Source organism: Macrotis lagotis, chromosome 1, assembly GCF_037893015.1.
Source record: "Macrotis lagotis isolate mMagLag1 chromosome 1, bilby.v1.9.chrom.fasta, whole genome shotgun sequence".
Classification (NCBI taxonomy): Eukaryota; Metazoa; Chordata; class Mammalia; order Peramelemorphia; family Peramelidae; genus Macrotis; species Macrotis lagotis.
Genome location: NC_133658.1, coordinates 23691177 through 23710970, shown reverse-complemented (window position 1 = coordinate 23710970; position 19794 = coordinate 23691177). Strand labels below are relative to the sequence as shown.

At 37.9% G+C, this 19794-nt stretch overlaps 1 protein-coding gene across 1 annotated transcript; it reads right to left on the bottom strand.

Annotated features, from left to right (window-relative positions):
* Positions 1–706: 706 nt before the first annotated feature.
* LOC141520521 (major histocompatibility complex class I-related gene protein-like) lies at positions 707–13463 on the bottom strand. Its single transcript, XM_074232483.1, is given in 8 exon segments — positions 707–771; positions 8327–8356; positions 8811–8829; positions 8831–8931; positions 9175–9453; positions 10404–10661; positions 10858–11121; positions 13352–13463. Coding segments are annotated over 8 exon segments (1128 nt in total).
* Between the last annotated feature and the right edge of the window lie 6331 nt (positions 13464–19794).

The window sequence follows — 19794 nt, the reverse complement described above, 5'->3', positions numbered from 1 at the left end:
CAGTGGCCAGATATGGATCAGGATGACTGGAGATGGTCCTGAACATTAGACAATCAGGGGTAACTTGCCCAAGGTCACACAGCTAGTAAATGTTAAGTGTCTGAGGTTAGATTTAAACTCAGGTCCTCCTGACTCCAGGACCAGTGCTCAATTCATTGCACCACCTAGCTGTGAGACATAGAAAAGTGAATATAAAGCAATTCAAGGGAGGCGTAAATGCTAGCAAATGAATTGGTGGTGGTGGTGGTGGGAACTACCATGATCTTGATGTAGTAAGGATATGACAAAATAGGAATGCTCACCGTAATGTTACGTATGCTTGACTCTTCAGTGAAAGCAATACTATCAGAGAGAGAGGAATTGGGCAAGATGACTAAACAACAAAATGGTGAATTATTTTAAATGGCTTGTTAATTTCATCTTGACAAAGATAGAGACAGTCTCAAGACCAGACTTCACAGCCTCAAATCACGACAACAGAGAGACTCCTTTTCTCTGGTTTATCAATGAATGATAAAGAAAGGTCTGAGAAAGTGCTTTCAAAAGACTTAGAGTGATCAAAACCTTTGTCAGTGGGGCTAGGAATGAACAATTTTGAAAGATTTACCATTTACTAGGGATAACGGATTGTGCCTTTTGACTTGTGTCCTCTAGCTACAATCTATATAAATGTTAAATTCAATAACAGGACCTTCTATCCTAGATCCTACTTTTTTGGAAGCAATTTGACGTGATCAGCAAGATAGTAATCCCCTGCCGCCTGGAAGTCCACTAGATGGAAACAAACATGAAGAGCGAGTAGCATAATCTAGCAGAAAAAATGCTGAACTTGAAGTCTGAAGACTGAGACTCAGTTCCACCTCTGCTAGTTCTTGGATATATAGCCTCAGACAAATCATGTGACTTCTGAGAGCCTCAGTTTTCTTACTCTGTAAACTAGAATAGCTCATATATCTAGGTTGATTTAAGGCTTACAGAATTTTTCTATCAAAATAACTCTGTGGGCTAAATTATATCGTACGCATTATTATTTTCGTTTTACAGATGCACGAACCCGGATTCAGAGAATTAAATAACATTCCTAGCATTACACAGCTAGTAAGCGATACAGTCACTTGAGAACAATTGCACTTCTTTTTTTTTAACAGAATTTTCATGCAGATTTAGGGTAGTGGTTCTGAATTACTGATGAACTCAGAGCTTTTGGTGCCTAAAATATTACCTCTCTTTCTTAAATCACTAAATAATTTTGAACTTGGAAGTTGGTTAGAGGGGTTTGAAAGGGATCTTCCAATTAGAATTGGAAGAAAGAGTAAGGTTTGACTGATAAGGATAGAATGCCATATGTCTTCTGCAGGCAGCATGGTAGAGACAAAGAGCAAAGCCAGGTCTATGGGTGAGGAAGATGGAAGTAGGGACTAACTAGCCCAGGAGAGAGCTGTACCTTTGTGGTTGAACTAAGATCAGGTTACTCTTTAGTTCAATAATTCTAAGTTTCTTGAGGTTTCATCCTTCTGAATCTCTACTTCTTAGCTATTCAATGAAGTCATTTAACTACATTTCCCTTTTCCTTCTAGATCCTAAAAGTTTTTTCCTTAGGGGAACATGATCATAATCATTTGAAGACACTTCAGATCCAGAGGAGCTGGACAAGGCTGAGCAGATAGAATCCAAGCTCTTCCACCTTAAGAGACAACTCTAACTCCTCTTTGTCTTGCAGCTGGTACCGCAGATTCTGTTGACAGTTGGCAGGGTTCCCACAAGTAAGTGATTACATCCTGTTTGCCCTTCCCCCAGGCCTTCTCTCTTTTCTCCCTCAGTGTGGTAACTCTAACATCTGGTCCTATTTGGGGAAACTGATGAACTTCCTTAGTCCCAACTTTATAATGGTCAAAGGAATGACTCCTGAACTTCCCATTCCTACTTAATAGATCCTAAAGACATTACCATCTTCCCCTGGAAATTATATAGTTTGTTAATTTCCTTGCTACTTTCTCAGATACCAAGTTCCATGGTGATGAATTCACCATTCCATGCACAACACTCCTCCAAACAACCCTGTAAGATAGCCTATCCAAGAATCATTATCCCTGTTTTACAGATGAAGAAAGCCTCAGAGAAGTGAAGTGACTTGTCCAAGATGACCTGGGGAGTAAGTAGAAGAGCCAAGATTTTAATCTGCTTTAATCTGGGCAGGTCTGGTAAAACCTTTCTACTATAATATGCTGCTTTTATGAATTGAGTTACAGTCACAAAAAATACAACTGATGAGTAACATGACCCAGATCACCTGGTCCTTGAGGCAGAGCTAGCTAGCTAAACTTGAAGAAGACATTTATTGGTCACCCCATTCCTAGCAGTCGGAGCTATGACCTTAGGGCTCTATTATAGTGGCTAGCCCATAGAAATAGCAGTAGCCTTTACAAAAATAGAAACCTTCTTATCTCCCTGCTCCTTCCACACAGCCCTTATCCCAGACAGTTTCTAATCCTCTTTCCTGCTCCTAAAAATCTCTTGCCCACTAACCCCTGCTACAACACCAGGACATCCCCAATACCATACATCACATCAAACCCTAAGGTGTTTTTCCAGCAATATAATTTGTGGTTAGAGTTTCTCCCACTGTAGCCTAACTTTCCTTTGTCAAAAAAGAAAGAATGGTGTTATGGGAAGGGCACTCATTGTTATGTTAGGAGACTTGACTTCAAGAACATCCTCTGATACATACTAACTACAGATTATTTAAAATCTCTGGATCTCAGTTTCCTCTTCTGTAAAATCTGGGTAATTCTAGTCCTATTGACCTGTTCGGGTTGATATGTCAAATATATTTTATTCAACTTTAAGGCATTAGCTATATGGTTTTGTTCTAAAACCCTTGGATCTCATTCAAATGGGATCTCCTAGAATGGAACCTTTCTGTTTTTGTGGAAGCAACTTTTCTATTGCTTATTTTAGAGAGTTGTCTGGAAACTGAGTTTGCTGGCTTTCCTATGTTCCCACAGCGAGGTATTCCTTTCAGGCATGGATTGGACTAGATGTCTGCTCAAATCTTTTACAACTACAAGATTCTGTAATTAAATGTGCTAGAGCCAGATCTCCCGGGTGCCAAGGCCAACCTTTTATTGTCTATACTGCATTGCCACTCATAAGCTCTAGAAATATAAATTGCTACTATCATAATCAGTAAGATGATGCTCTTTGGGCTAACTATTATTTTGGGCTAAGCTATTATTATGAATTTACATTAGTTTATTTCTCTTCCATTCCTTAGCAAATCTTTCTCTTCTATTCCCCAGCCTTACTCTCTTCTGCTCTCTCCTACTCCCCAAGTGATCAGTCCAATCTGGCCTAGTTGCTGCTAACCAGTAATCCCTGAAACATTAAATGGACTTAAGGGAAGAATGGTGGTGGTCCAGGTGAGAGAAAGCTTTCAGGGATTCCCTATTCCTTAAGGTAGTTTTCAGTCTTTATAGTCTCAGTTATCTCACCTTATCCTCTCCTGCCAGTTTAACGTTTTCATCATGTGAAAAGGATGATTTGGGACAGATGTCTTCAGGAATCTTATTCAATTAGTTAACAAGCATTTATGAAATGTGCTAAGAACTGGGGATACAAAATGGAACAAAAACTATTTTTGCTCTCAAAGAGAATCTAATGGAGAAGACAATGTGCAAACAATTATGTATCAGCAAGTTACAAATAGGATAAATAGAAGAGAATCAGTAGAGAGAGGAAGCATTAACAGTAAGGGGAATTTAAAAAAGGCTTCTAGGACTTTTGCTGTGACTTGAAAGAATTCAGGGAAGTCAAGAGCTGAGGATGAGGAGGGAGACCGTTCAGGCATGAGTGAAAGTCACTGAAAATGAGTTGGGAATGGAGAAATGAGAAAGGAGAAAATAGAGTTGGGAAATTTTTGGGGAATCACTTATATTGCATGATCCTTTTCAGTCACAGTATGTAAAGGTCACAGGGATCTTCCAAATCATTTAGTACTGCTTCCTCATTTGAAAGAAAGTTAGGCCATGAGAGGAGAAGTAGCTCAGCTAATAGCCCAGGGATTTTGAGAGTGAGCTAGGAATCTATATCCTCTTAAGAAATTCCAGGCTTTCAAAATCAAAGCAATCCATAGTCATATGGAAAAATTGCTCTAAATCATCACTTATTAGAGAAATACAAATTAAAGCATCTCTGAGGTACCACCTCAAACCTCTCAGACTGGCCAATATGACCATAAAGGACAATGATCAATGTTGGAAGAGATGTGGGAAATCTGGGACACTAATACATTGTTAGTGGAACTGTAAACTCATCCAACGTTTCTGGAGAACAATTTGGAATTATGTACAAAGGGCAATAAAAATGTGCATACCCTTTGAACCACCCTGAAGAGATCATGAAAAAGGGTAAAAACATCACTTATACATAACTCTGTTGGTGGTGGCAAAAAATTGGAAATTGAGTGAATGGCCATCAATGGAGAATGGCTGAACAGATTGTGATGTATGTACATTATGGAACACTATTGTTCTATTAGAAACCAGGAGGTATGGGAATTCAGAGAAGCCTGGAAGGATTTGCAGGAACTGATGCTGAGCGAGATGAGCAAAACCAGAACATTGTGCACCATAACAGCAAGATGGGGGGCGATGATCAATCTTAATGGCCCTGCTCATTCTATTAGTGCAACAATTAGGCACAATTTTTGGGGTATCTGTGATGGAGAATATCATCTGTATCCAGAGAAAGAATTGTGGAGTTGGAACAAAGACCAAAGACTATTATCTTTAATTTTAAAAAACCCATTATCTTATTATGTAATGTTGCTGTCTCTTATTTATATATATATATATACATATATGTATATATATATATATTTACCTTAAGGATATGATTTCTCTCTCAAGACATTCAATTTTGATCAATGTATAGCATGGAAGCAATGTAAAGACTATCAGATTGACTTCTTTGGAGCGGGGAGGGAAGCGAGATTAAGGGAAAATTGTAAAATTCAAAAATAAATAAAATTCTTTTAAAAAAGAAATTCCAGGCTTTCCTCCATATACCATGCCACTCTTTTTCTTTTTTTTCTTTTAGGTTTTAGCAGGGCAATGGGGTTAAGTGGCTTGCTCAAGGCCACACAGCTAGGTAATTATTGTGTCTGAGGTCTGAACTCAGGTACTCCTGACTCCAGGGCTGGTGCTCTATCCACTGTGCCACCTAGCTGCCCCCACTCTTTTTCTCTATGGGCACATTGTCAAGAGGGTATCCAGAATTTTTCTACACCTTTTAATTTTCTAAAGATTATTAGCCACTTGAAGTGGCTACCAGTTTATTAAAGTTACCTCTCAGCCTACAGGTGGACACCATCTTGTTTTCAATTATGGTTCCCATTCACTTCCCACTCCACTCTCACTTGGCTTTACTCAGCACAACTCAAATTCTTTTATAGTTTAATTACTTTAAAAAATATAAACCCAAGCAACTGTGTAGAAAAAAATGTATTGAAGATTAATTTCTATTTACATACCTCTAATTTTTCATATACTTTCCAGTGTCCAAAACCAGACCGAGTCACAGTCACATAAACCAAAAGATTTTACTTGATTAAATAAGGGGAAACAGAACCAAATTGCTCTGAGCACTGCTCCAATTTGACAAGGAACAATTTTATAATTAAAGGCAGGAATGATTAAACAGCAATGGAAAAAAAAAAGCCAAGGGTGTTATAACATTTTTTTTTTTACATTCTCACATTTTGATATACATCTTTTACATTTTTAAATAATTTGCCTTAGAGGTGTTCTTGTGATTTAATAAGAATGTGCTTGTCATGTCCATTATAATTGTCTTAATTGCTTCAAGGTGGGGTTAATCTTGCTCTTCCTATTCAATAGACTGTTGCAAACCTGGAAAGCACTCGAGACCATCTAGTCTAGCTCTGTAATTTTCTAGATCAGAAAACAGACCCAGAAGGAGAAATGACGTGTTTGAGGTTACACAGATAATATGTAACTAAAGTGGGATTCAGATCCAGTTCTCCCAAGTCTCCCTTCAGTCTCTACAACATGATTCCTCCCCTCCCCCCAATTTGTAGAACATTTACATTCTTTTTGATCCAGTTATTTTGGGACTGTATTTCCTATACTTCCATGTTTACTTATAGATTTCAGACATGCCCTTTTCACATCTGCACAAAATCCTATGGAATCACTATTTTTTACCAGTGGAGGTGAGAAGGGACAGCATTCTAGCATAGGGACCAGCAAGTACACAGGCAAGGAGAGACAGGAGACATGGGACAGTCTATGAGGAATGGCAAGTGGACTAACAATGTAGGATTCACAGGCAGAAGGCATACAAAAATTGGAAAGATAAGAAAGGGCAGCTTGATCAGAAAAGTTTTAAGTGCTACAACAAAGGGGTTTACATTTGAATCTAAAGATAATAGAGAACCACTAGGGTTGAGTGAATAAGACAGGGGCATTGTTGGACAGCTGTTTTAGGAATCATGGAATGAGGAGAATCTTAAGGTAGAGAAATTAATTAAGGGTTGATTGAAAACAGTTCTGCTGAGTGATAATGAGGGCCTGAAGTCATGAAGTGGCTATTTCACTAGAGAGAAAGGGACATATTGGAGAGTAAGTGAGAAGAAGGAGTAGCAACTGAAAGTATGGCTATGACCCTAATAGTAACAGGGTAATCTCTGAGTCAGAAAAATCTAAATTCAAGTCTTGCCTCTGACACATATGATCTTGGGCAAGTTACTTAGTATCTGACTGCCCTAGAGAAACTAGCTCTTTATTGGAAATAGATCTCTGTGGATCTTCATTGATAGAGGGAATTTCCACACTGGGAGTTGCCTTTGTAGATGAAATTATAGGCATTGTGTTAGGCATAGGAAGTCCTGGGTGAACATCTCCATGACCCAGTTGTGTGACTTTAGGCAAGTCACTTAAATTTTCTGAGTCTTATTTTCATCATTTGTAGAATAATCATTGTAGTCAAATATCTTTAGGATCTCAGTTTTTCATCTGCAAAATGGGGGTATTAGTACTTGCAGAGAGTCAACATGGCATTATGGCTGATACAGAAGACTTGGGATCAGGAAAACTTTGACTGAAATCTTTCCTCTCAACACTTACTAGCTGTGGGAACCTGGACAAGTCTCTGAGCCTTGGGCCCTTCTTTAAGTTATAGATGAACTCTATGTCAATGAAATCATAGGTTCTTCACATAATATATGTGAATTATTCATCATATGTTGTTGCTTAGAAAACATACTGAAAACCCTAAATTGATAAAGAAATTAGAGGTAATAGAATAATTTTTTAAGAATTGAACTTGTCATTGATATGGGGAACTCCTGAAAGAACAAATTACCTCTATCAATGCAAAATGGTATCTCCTTTGAAATTTATTGTCTTAGAGTTGTGTCTTAAATGCTGAAAGGTGAAATTACTTACCCAGAGTCACACAACCATTAACATCAAATAGGGTCACATGTATTTGAAATAGAGCTTAAGCCTGGGTCTTCCTGATCTGAAGCCAGTTATCTACCCAGGTGCCTTGTTGCCTCTCCTAACAAATATAATCCTGTCTAACTTTGCTGGATTAACAGATATACAATGATATATCAAGATTGTAATTTGGGGGGTGGCTAAGTGGCACAGTGGATAAAGCACTGGACCTGGAGTCAGGAGTACCTGGGTTCAAATCCAGTCTCAGACACCAGCCGTGTGGCCTTGGGCAAGCCACTTGACCCCACTGCCTTGCAAAAAAAAAGATTGTAATTTGAATTTTTTTCTTTGTAAGAGTACATTTTCCTCTAGGGTCATTCAATACTTATACTTCCTCTGTCTTTTAATGATACCTAGAAACTAAAGAAACAAATCAAATCTTTCTATTCCTGGGATCAGTCAGCTTTCATCATTTATTTTGGTCACTCCATTGCTTCCCATTCTGCTATTTTCCTTTTGAGATTTATTTTTTTATAGTTCTTTGTACAAAATTTTTTCAGATTCATTTAGATTTCTGATATATCCATATTATATCTATTGATTGTCTCTACTTCCTCTAGAACAAGAAAGTCACTTTACCATTTGCCTACTGTTCTACCCTCAGGACCCACTAGGTCTTATCATGTACTTACTTTGCAGCTGAATCTTATATGACAGGGACTATCTCTCTTTTCTACTTTTATCCCTAGCACTCTGTTAAATTCTAGGAATAGAAATTAATTAACTCCTTTTCTGTCATTCATTCATTCATCATCCACTCATTCTGCAGCTTTCTTCCCTTGGTCCCCTCTCTTCTTCTCTCTTACCTTCTGTGTTGTGTTCCTGGGTCCTATGGCCTGTGTCATAGATAGAGAGAATTAGAGAGAACCATAGAACCATAGAAAAAAGACTTTGCCCTTTGTGTGGAAAGACCTAGAGATATAATATTGAGGACCATGGCATATGATGCAATGGGAATTCCTGGATTAGCAATCATCACATTGGACTCTCTCTGTGGGTAAAGAACAAGGTAAAGCTTAGAACAGTCTCTTTTCCCCCACCAGGCTAGGAGGGAGTGGTTTCCTAAACACTGGAATTCATCAGAGCTTGGTGGTCCTCTGCTTTTGGTCTTTCCCCCGATGTTCAGCAGAGGGATTCATGTGGTTGACTTCCCCTTGACCCACAGCAAAAAAAGTATCCCTGATATATCCCAGAAGTATCTTCCCAGGTCTTAGATTGCTTTTGGAAATGACAATTCCTCCTTAGTTTTGATCTGCTCTCTCTGTCCCCTTTTGTCCTCCTTTTTCTTACCCCATGCATCTTTTTTTCTTCCATATGATGAAGGCCACAGCTGAGATCAGGACCATAATGATAGTGACTGAGATTCTTAGGGACAGTTCCCAGGATTTTCCTCTGGTGACTTTCCTGGGTACTGCAGGGAAGGCAGAGGCATAGACACAAAAGGGGGTGGGGTCTCTTCTGTGGGACTACCCCTAATGGAAACTTGGAAGCATTCTGCCCTATGAGCCCCTTCCTCTTTAGTAACAAATATGAAACTATTAAGAAGATATGTGAATTTGCATAATCTTCATGCCCTTCCCCTTCCCCATACAACCCATTTGCTAGACCTTTCATAAGCCCTTGGGTTCACTGCACACCTCAACAAGTCACTTACCTGGGTATATGGCAGGCATCCCTAGCTCACAGTGCTCTACAACACAAGTATAACCCTCTACAAGATCCCTTGGCTGGAGTTCCATAGAGACTTGGAGGTAGAAGGTGGCATCTGCATTGGGTAGGGTACCACTGGAGTTCTCTTGTCCCCATATGCCCAATTGACCATTCTTTTCCCAGTGTAGCAAGATGGGGTGGGGGTAGAAGCCCCTGGCAGTGCAGAAGAGGGTGATCCTGCCATCTTGTGAATCATGACGAGACACAGTCACCTCAGGGGGCTCTGGAAGCAAATGAGGAGGAAGTGGCTGTCATGTTGAAAGATAAGTGGATATTTAATATTTTCCCATTACTTCTAACATCAAATAGAAAGTCTTTTGTTTGACTTTTGGAGACCTTCAAAATAAGATTCCTTCATATTTTTCTAGTCTTCTTACATTTTATTCTCCTCAATATTCTCTTCTATTCAGTGACTATGGTCTTTTTATTTCTTCAAAAATTTCTTTCTTTCTTTCTTTCTTTCTTTCTTTCTTTCTTTCTTTCTTTCTTTCTTTCTTTCTTCCTTTCTTCCTTTTTTCTTTTCCTTCCTTCCTTCCTTCCTTCTTCCTTCTTTCTTTCTTTCTTTCTTTCTTTCTTTCTTTCTTTCTTTCTTTCTTTCTTTCTTTCTTTCTTTCTTTCTTCCTTCCTTCCTTCCTTCCTTCCTTCCTTCCTTTCTTTCTTTCTTTCTTTCTTTCTTTCTTTCTTTCTTTCTTTCTTTCTTTTCTTTCTTTCTTCCTTCCTTCCTTCCTTCCTTCCTTCCTTCCTTCCTTCCTTCTTTCTTTCTTTCTTTCTTTCTTTCTTTCTTTCTTTCTTTCTTTCTTTCCTCACTCTATCTCTCTGTCTCTGTCTTTGTCTCTTTGTTTCTCCGCCCCCCCCATCCACTCATGTACACACCTTCTAGATTTTTTGGTTTTATTTGATGCAGCTCAAATTCTACTTTCTGTAAAAGGCATTTCTGATCTCTCCCCTTATAAGTGCCCCTCTTCTCTCCCTTTTGAGATTATTCATGTATCTTGTATATCCATACATCCCCATTATAATGTGAGGTTAGGGACTGATTTTGCTTCTATCTATATAGTTTGGAAACTCAAAGGCTATATTCGGTTATATTTGAATCTCCCATTGACTGCTAATAGTTACAACCACTCTCAACTTCATGTGATTCTACATGAAAAGGGAACTACGGGGACTTACCATTCTCCTTTAAGTGAAAGAAGTCCAGAACAATCTTTAGAAATTTTGAACACTCTTCTACTAGTAGCCTGTCCCATTGGATGCTCTTCTCCAAATAATTGCAGAAGCTGGTGACTTCTGGCTTCTTGGTCACCCATCCCTCACTCTGCTCATCCAACTGGCAGACAGTTTCACCATCAAAAGCAATCCTCATTTGGCTGTCCACCTGGATGTCTCCATCCAGCTCACAGAAAGCTGTGACCTGGGTTGTTTGAATTTCTGTGGGGGAAAGGAAGAAGCTGGATGAGACCCTTCTAAAAAGCAATTGGCAAAATGTTCTGTGGGGGCCTGAGTGGGGACATTTGTTCATTTGCTAGAAAACTCAGACCCTTAAGCCAAGCTCCTAGGAACAGGCCTTGACATTCTTCAGGGGAGGAAGGTAGAAAAGGGTGATCAGGAGGTGGAGGAAACTCACCCCAGGTTTCATTGTAAGAGATCATCCAGTAAGCACAGAAACGCCGCAAATCATCCTCTCCCCCTTTTTGTAGCTGCTTTTTCAATTTTTCCATCAGTCTGTTCTTTAAAGGTGGGTAGGCCCAACCTAGTTTGATGAGCAGTTCCTTGCTCTGGGTATCATAGGAGAACAAGGGCTGGCTGTCTACCCACACATTGAAGATGATGTCTGGAAGGTTGTCAGTTATGGCCAAGGCAGTGAACTGGGTCTCCAGGCTATGGAGGGCTAGTTGACAGAGAGCGTGACTTTGGTGTCCAGACATGTCCTCCCACCCATCCCTTCCTATCCTTTTCATTTCCTGATGGAGAGTATAGTTAGGGTGGAGTGAAGAGGAAGAGTCTATAAAGAAGTAATCTGTGGCTTTTCAATTCTACACACTCCTTCCTCTTACTAACCCTATGCTATCTTTGGGGTTAGAGGAAGACTCTAGGAGGGAGGTATGCAGAGAATGAGAGAGAGAAAGTTGGAAGTGGATTTTGAGGGACTATTCTCAAGACTCTTTCATAGTATATAAGTTTTCTCCCTTAAATATATCCTTCTGGACTGAAAGTATCCCCCTGCAGCTAAACAGAGTACTAATAAGATTGATGATAAGTCACTATTACAGAGCAGAGAGGCAGTGGGGAAAAGTGAATAGAGGTTGTAGACTCAGGAAACCTGGGTTCAGGTTCTGCCTTTAATATATATTGACCGACTCTGTGACCCTGAACAAGTTTCTTCTCCATTCTCTAGTCTGGACAACTCTCAAAGACTATTAATTATAAACACATTTTCTCCTCACATCAGCAGAGTGTATTCCCAAATTGGAAGTTTTTGGCACTGATTAAATTATAGGTTAAAACCAAAGTAAAGAAGTTTCAAAATACTATGTAAGGTATACATACAGTGATTTATATTTGAAAATCAAAATGTAATTAATGGATAGAATGTTGGACTTGAACTCATTACCTTTGTGACCAAGGCAAACCATTTAAACTCTGAGTCTCAGTTTCTCATCTGTAAAATGGGGAAAATATTTTCACTATAAATGTAGAGCTAGAAGGAATCTAGTTGATCAGATTACCTAGTCGAACCCTTTTATTTTATAGAAAAGTAAATTGAGGTTAAGTGAGGATGAGTAACTAATCCTAACTCAAGTACTCTGACTACATATCCAAGGTTCATTCTCCACTACACACACACACACACACACACACACACACACACATCCTCCTCCACTATGCTATCTACTGCATGGAGCAGTAGATAAAGAATCAGATTTGAAGTCAAGAAGACTCATGTACCTGAATTAAAATCTACCCTCAGACACTTCCTAGCTGTGGGCCTCTGGGCAAGTCACTGAACCCTCTCTGCTTCAATTTCTCCATTATAAAATGAGTTGGATAAGAAAATGACAAATCACTCTAGGATCTTTGCCACGAAAACCCCAAATGTGGTCATAAAGAGTGCAAAGGGCTGAAATCACTCAATAATTACAACAACAATGCTATCTTGACTATCACATATGAGAAGGAGTTCTTTGTAAACTTCAAAGTTCATTGAAATGGAAATTATAGTGATCTAAAATGATGCAGAGTCAAGGAAAAAGAGAGATGGCAGAATGTGGGACTTTTAGGGAAAATGGAGGGAAGAAAGTAGTCATCATATTGGATTTAGAGTTAGATGATGTGCCTTCAAATTCTGGTTCTTCCACTGACTCCTCTTCCTGAATTCAAATCTGACCTCAGACACTTACTAGCCAAATGTCCCTGGGTAAGTTACTTCACCCTATTTGCCTCAATTTCCTCATTTATAAAATGATCTGGATAAGGAAATGGCAAACCACTCCAGTCTCTTTGCAAAGAAAACCCCCCAAAGGACCACAGAGTTAAACACGACTAGAAATTTCTAAACAACATCAACAACACTTTCTACGTTGATATAAATAAAATGTTTGCAACTGAATGTTGGGATGTGAATGTGGACATGGATGGGCACAGGAAGAGGGAAACTGAATGTTATTTTTAGATGGCGGTGATGTGAAACCAAAAAATTCAATAAAAGCACACTTAAAAGAGATGAGAGTTAGATTAGACATTTCTTAGGTACCTTTAACTAGAATTCCTATGATTCTATTAACAACTTATAACTCATTACTGTTTTTTTTTTGAGGGGATGAAGGGATGAGGGGATCTGGGTTGTGATTTCACTGGTATAGAAAACTTCCAGTGAGGAAACCTCCTCTGCTATTGTAGATTGGCACCTATTCTATGACTTGTAATCTTAGGGATCTATCCAGGGCACTGAGAGGTTAAACTTGCCCAAGGTCATAGAGAGGTGGGATTTGAACTTAGCTCTTCCTAAATTCAAGGCCCATTCTTTATCTGCAGAGGATTATAATGCTGATGATTGATTCACTTACTTGGAGAGGCCTTCCTCCTGTCAACATCCACTCCCCCTATTTCCTCAGACTCACCTGATTGGGTCTCCCTTAGAGCAAACACGGCCAGAAAGAATAGCCAAGGGATTAAAGGTCCCTTCCTCCTCTTTCTCCCCTGGATTCTCAACTGGAGGAGTCTACAACCCATTCTTTCTAGGATCTGTAGGACTTTTTCTTGGTGACCCACGCAGATGAACTCCAGTCTCCAAATTCCCTCTCCTCTAGCCCTAACCCTGCTGTTGAGAGCAGGTGCAAGGAACCAGCTTCACAGTCAGGATAAGCAATGACTTCAGGTCTTGTTGCTTCTGAAAGAGTAAAAAGTAGGGCATTGTGGGTGCTAAGTAACTTTCACCATCCAAGGTCTCATCCTCTATACTTCATTATTCTCCAATAGGAAATGTAACCCTTATGTTTTCCTCTCACACCCTCTCAGGTCCTGACTGTGCTCAGACCCTGGCCTTCTATTATTGCTAGCTGGGGTGGTATGTAACCAAGTATGGTGGTATGTATATCTGGGCTTATGGGAATGAATGGGATGAAAACATCTGTGGTGAGGACAGGAAACCTTATGCTTAAGTCACCATACCATGTTGCTGGGGGGGCCCAGATTGGGGAGGAGACATATGCTTTCCTAAGAGCAGTAATTTCTCTCGACCTACACTTGAGCTCAAAGAACACAATTAACCATAGCAGCGATGACTGGAAGTTAGGAGTGGGCAACACAGAGTTCTTCAATATCAAGAAAACTTGAATTGTATCAGTCTTGACATGGTTGATATAAACAAGACCAGAAGACAAAAGGTCCTCATTGGAGAGGCAAATAAAGGAGTTAGTTTTAGCATGTATTTAAAAGCAACAAGTAACTGAAAGCTCATCAATTAACAAGCCTTTTAAACCCCTAGTATGTTCCAGAGATACTATTAAACATATAATAAATATCTGTAAAAGACTACTATGAATATCTTCTGGAGAGGATAAAGTGCTTGAGAAATTCTATGAACTCACTAAGACTTTCCAAATAAAATAAACCTTTATTTCAGTACCTACTACTTCAGCATATAAATAGGCATATGGGAAGATGGCAAAAAAATAAGTGAGTAAAGATGATTCAGGAGTAAGAAAAGAGAGATACCAAAGGCTTGTAGGAGGCAAGAATCTTATCAATTTAACTTGATTATTTTTTTCTTGAAAAGAAAAGGCACTGGATATAATTAGAATTAAATATCATAGTGATGTTGCATCTGGGCTACTCCTAGGTTGTGCTGACAGACTGGGTTTTAGGGGGAAATGGAGCTCAGATTTAGGGTTCTCTATGCATTTTCAGTCTGGAAAAATGATAACTTATGAGCTCCATCAGTGAATTTACCTTTCATAGGCAGAGAGTTGACAAAAGTAGCTCAAAGCACAGGCATTTATTGAAATGGTAAGGCAAGAATAGTAACTGCAAAATATTCCTTTTCCATTTCTTCTCTATGGAGTGTACCCCAGATATATTCTCTCATGGCTACATAAAGCATCAGAGAGAAGTGTAGGCACAAAATAGAGTATGCTAAAACACATAAGGAATATATATGACTTTGTAGCTCATGCCACTGGTACCCCAGGGCCTAAATGTCATTTCTTCTCACAATAGCTTTTGCTTATAATAGAATTGTTGCTATTTGTATGTTACTCAGCTGGAATCTAAATTTACAAAGTTCCTATGGTCTTACACTTTCAGTCATTGGACTTTCTCCTTGTTGGTGAGGCATTTCCTCCTGGAAAAATTGTTTTGCTGCATACATAACATACAAACATATACAAATGTGTGTGTGTGTTTATTTTTGAGTGTGTGTGTGTGTGTGTGTGTGGGGTAAAATACCATACTGATGGATAGGGTGAGAGGGGAGAGAGATCTCTTTACTTTCCAACAATAGGGATATTTTCTTCTGAAGAGCTTTTTCTTTTCTCTGCTGTCAGAGGCCATACTACTCAAGGCTGTCTCTTCCTTCACTTTCCTATAGAATTTGTCTCACTTTTTAAAAGGTCACCAGGATCATTATTGATATAAGCTATTAAGTGACTATTTTCTCTTTAATTCTATTCATTTTTATTGTAAAAGTTTTGCATTTTTTTTGGCAAGGCAATGGGATTAAGTGACTTGCCCAAAGTCACACAGCTAGGTAATTATTAAGTGTCTGAGGCTGAATTTGAATTTAGGTCCTCCTGACTCCAGAGCCAGTACTCTATCCACTGTGCTCCCCAGTTACCCCCACTTTTGCATATTTTACAAAGATATAACAGTCTAGATGTGTCTTTGCATTTTGTTGAAAACTTTCACATCTTGTCTCTATTACTTATCCATCCCTCACCCTTCCCTTGCCCCCCTTGTGATTCCATCAACTAGACTGAGAGGAAATCATGGATTAGGGATGGTTTGATTAGTTTTCTACCCCAATCACAATAATGAAAATATAATTAATTATATTTTAGCAAGCAGAAAATGATTCATTACCGATATAAGAAATAATCCCGAGTCATCTGTTGTGTATAGTTAGATATTATTGATTTATTAGAATAAATATATAATGGAGAAAAACTAGAAGTAATAAACATGAAAAAAGCATTGTGGGTAATTAAATTAACTTCAGTCTTAATTATTTCACTGTTGAAATGAATCACGGGAAATAATTGAAAGAATGAACATTTGACACAGCTTATTAGCATCTCCCAAAGAAGTTTAGTCAATGTAAACCAATTGCCATTATGAGAATAAAGTGCAATGATAATTGCTGATAATTCTATTTTCTCTCTTTTTGAATGAATTTGCCATTTCATTTTGTAGTTTTCTTTTCTTTTCTTTTTCTTGTTCAGTCTAACAATTGGTTAGTTGATTTTGTTAGTGTTTTAGAAAACAAACCTTTTCCTGCTTTAGTATCGTTTCTTTGGTCTTTTTATTTTCAGGTTTCTTTGTTTCTCCCATGATTTTTAGGGTTTATATTATGTATTAAAGTATCAATTTTTTCATTTTCTAAAGGTTGTGTTCAGTTTGTTGATCACTTTTTCTTTTTTATTTATATACATTTTATTTATGAATCTCCTTCTGAAGATAGCTTCAGCCATAACAATGTTGATGTTATTATTAACTATATACTACTTAAAGTGTATTACATATGCTATAATTATATTGACTATATTACATAAAATTTAATTATGCCATATATTAATTATATATGCTAATACTTATTTAGCAATAAAAGTTACTTCATAGATAGTATCACATTTCCCTTCCCCACCACAACAACCATGGGAAGTAGGTATCATAGTTATCTTTGTTTTACAGATGAGGAAAGTGAGACAGACTTGTCTAGGATCACATAGGTGGTAAGCATCATGCCTTCTGATTCCATCTCAGAACTCTATCCATTTACCAATTGCTGTTCTCATTATTTTCATTCTCTATAATATTTATTTTTTCCTATGACTTCTTCTTTGACCTCCTCATTATTTGAGGGTGTCATTACTCAGTTTACATTTAGGCCTCTGTCTTTTATTCATCCTTCATTGTGATTTCATTCTATTATTGTCTATGATGTGTTTATTAATTTTATCATTTTAAAATTGTCTCTATATATCAACAAATATTTATTAATTGTCTATGCCATGCCAGGCAATGTACCAGAAACTGAAGATACAAAGACAGATGAAATGTCTCTGCTGTAAATGCACTTACATTCTACTGAGGATAACATAGATAGGTGGGAGTATTTACAAAAGATTTATTCTGAATAAACATGAAGTCATTTTAGAAGGAAGGCACTAGAATCTGGAATATCTCAGGAAAGGTCTTGTAGAACCTTTATGATTTCCTTATACCTTAATGCATGATCATCTTTTGTGATGTCACTTTTAGAATAATTAGAAATGCATGCAGTTTTTAACCTACTATTCAGAAATTACCACAGTTCAGAGAAATATATATATATATAAATATATATATATGTGTGTGTGTATGCGTGTGTGTGTATATATATGTATATATATATGTATATATATATAATATATTCCAATAGTTTCTTTAACTCTGTATTTTCTTCCTTATCTGCTGGATTTATTCAGTTCTTAGAGAGGAATATTAAAATCTCCTACTACTATTATTATATTACTAGCAGTCAATGTCCCATTTTTTGCAAATTACTTAATTTTGCTTTTTGGGAAGTTAGAATCAATGCCATTTGGTGCATATATAGTTATTTCTATTGTTGGTATTGTTTTTTTGAAACCATGTCACTCTATTTTAATTCTCTAGGCAGGAAGTACAGTGGTCACTCATGGGCCTAACCTGAATATTGATTGATTTTAACCCATTCTCTATCTTTTTGAACCTTGTCCCTCCTTAGGCACCCTGGGGGGCTTACTGTAGACATTTAATAAGTTTTAACCCTTTTGTTTAGTCACTTTTCAATCATGTTTGACTCTTTGTGAACCTATTTGGGTTTTTCTTGGCACAGACACTAGAGTAGTTTGCCATTTTCTTCTTCAAATTATTTTACAGATGAGGAAACAGAGTTAAAGAGGGTGAAGTAACTTTCTCAGGGTCACACAGCTAGTAAATGTAAGTGGTCTGATCTGAGTTCAGAAAGATGAGGTAGGACCAGTGTTCTATCCACTTTGCCATTTAGTTCCCCTCCTAAGATTCAAAACCAAATTCAAGTCCTCCACCAGTCTCTACTTCCCATTAGGAAGGATTATAGGCATGGACTAACATGTCTGACAGGTGCATAGATATTAAATGATTTTTAGAAATTGTCTTGGGGTAGCTAAGTGCACTGGACCTCAGGAGAGCTAAGTTCAGATTTACCGTCAAGACACATACTAGCTGTGTGACACTGGACAAATCAATTAATTCTGATGACTTCTAAAATAATAAGCAAAGTCAAAATTTTCCGATGCCTTTAAGCATAAGGTAGTACTTGTTTTTATGCTTGACATGTTGCATTTACATTAGGGTCTTATTTGGACAAATGAATGAAATTTCTGATTTTTTTCATTCACTCTAAATCTAAGATTTTGTTTCACTACCTTGATTTCACTCTTCATGCATCTATATTCTAAATGTTTTTCATTTAAATTTCTCCATTTACTATGAATTTAATAATCACCAACAAGTGTGAACACTTCCAAAATGTTGCAAAAGTTTCTTATAACTTTTTAAAGCATTTGGGAAATGGAAATTTCTATTCTCTCTTACCTTAGTTCTCAAGGTTCTGCTCATTGTGCCAATTTATAGCAATGTTTGAACATTTTAAAGATTCAGACTCCCTGGACTTTGCATACTAATGACAACTCATGATCTCTCATTCTGTGCAAGTCTCAGAGGTCTTTTTCTGGTTCCTCCCTCCACAGAGGTTCCCTTTTTAAATTAAATAGAATATGTAAATACGTAAAAGGAGGGAGTTGGACCTTTAACCTTCCACTTTCATTCCAATTCAGAGATTTGGGAAAATATTAATGACCATCGTAGTATTTTTATAGGACTTCTCTAAACTTGCTTCCTATGGAGACATTCCGGATAATTCCAACTGATTTGTATCCCATTTCACTGCCTTGACTGCAGTTCTCATGATTGACCACCAAGGGGCAGTCTGTGTTTTATGCTGATAAACTGGCTGCCACCTGCCACGGGTGATTCAGTTCAGTCACTGTATGTGAGAATGAATGTCGTGTGTGTGTGTGTGTGTGTGTGTGTGTGTGTGTGTGTGTGTGTACATGTGTGTATGTGTGTGAGAGACAAAGACAGAGAGAAAGATGTGTTTGTGTGTGTGTATATATGTGTGTGTGTGTGTATGTGTGTGTGTGAGAGAGAGACATAGAGACAAAGAAACACTGAGAAAGTGAGAGATCACATTGAGATAGAAAGAAATGTATGTGTTTGTGTGTATATAAGAGAAAGACAGAGAGAGAGACAGAGAGACAGAGACAGAGATGTTTGTGTGTGTGTATGAGTGTGTGAGTTTAGATGAAATGAGAGTAGATGATGAGAAATCTGTAGAGGAAATATTTAGAGAAAACAAAAACACTGACATATTCTATTTAATTCAAAAAGGGAAATCTCAAAAGGGAACCTCTGTGGAGGGAGGAACCAGAAAAAGACCTCTGAGACTTGCACAGAATGAGAGGTCATGAGTTGTCATTAGTTTGCAAAGTCCAGGGAGTCTGAATCTTTAAAATGTTCAAACATTGCTATAAATTGGCACAATGAGCAGAACCTTGAGAACTAAGGTAAGAGAGAATAGAAATTTCCATTTCCCAAATGCTTCAAAAATTTATAGGAAACTTTTCCCCTAGAAATGCAATAGGGATAGAAATAGAAGCCTAGAAGCCAGATAGTTTCTGGTTCAGCAATAAAGGACTTGTTCCTTTGGGATAGAGCAGCAATACTTGGGTCCTTCTGATGGCAGCAGGGAGAGGGTTCATCAGAAAAGCCTTGGCCACTGAAC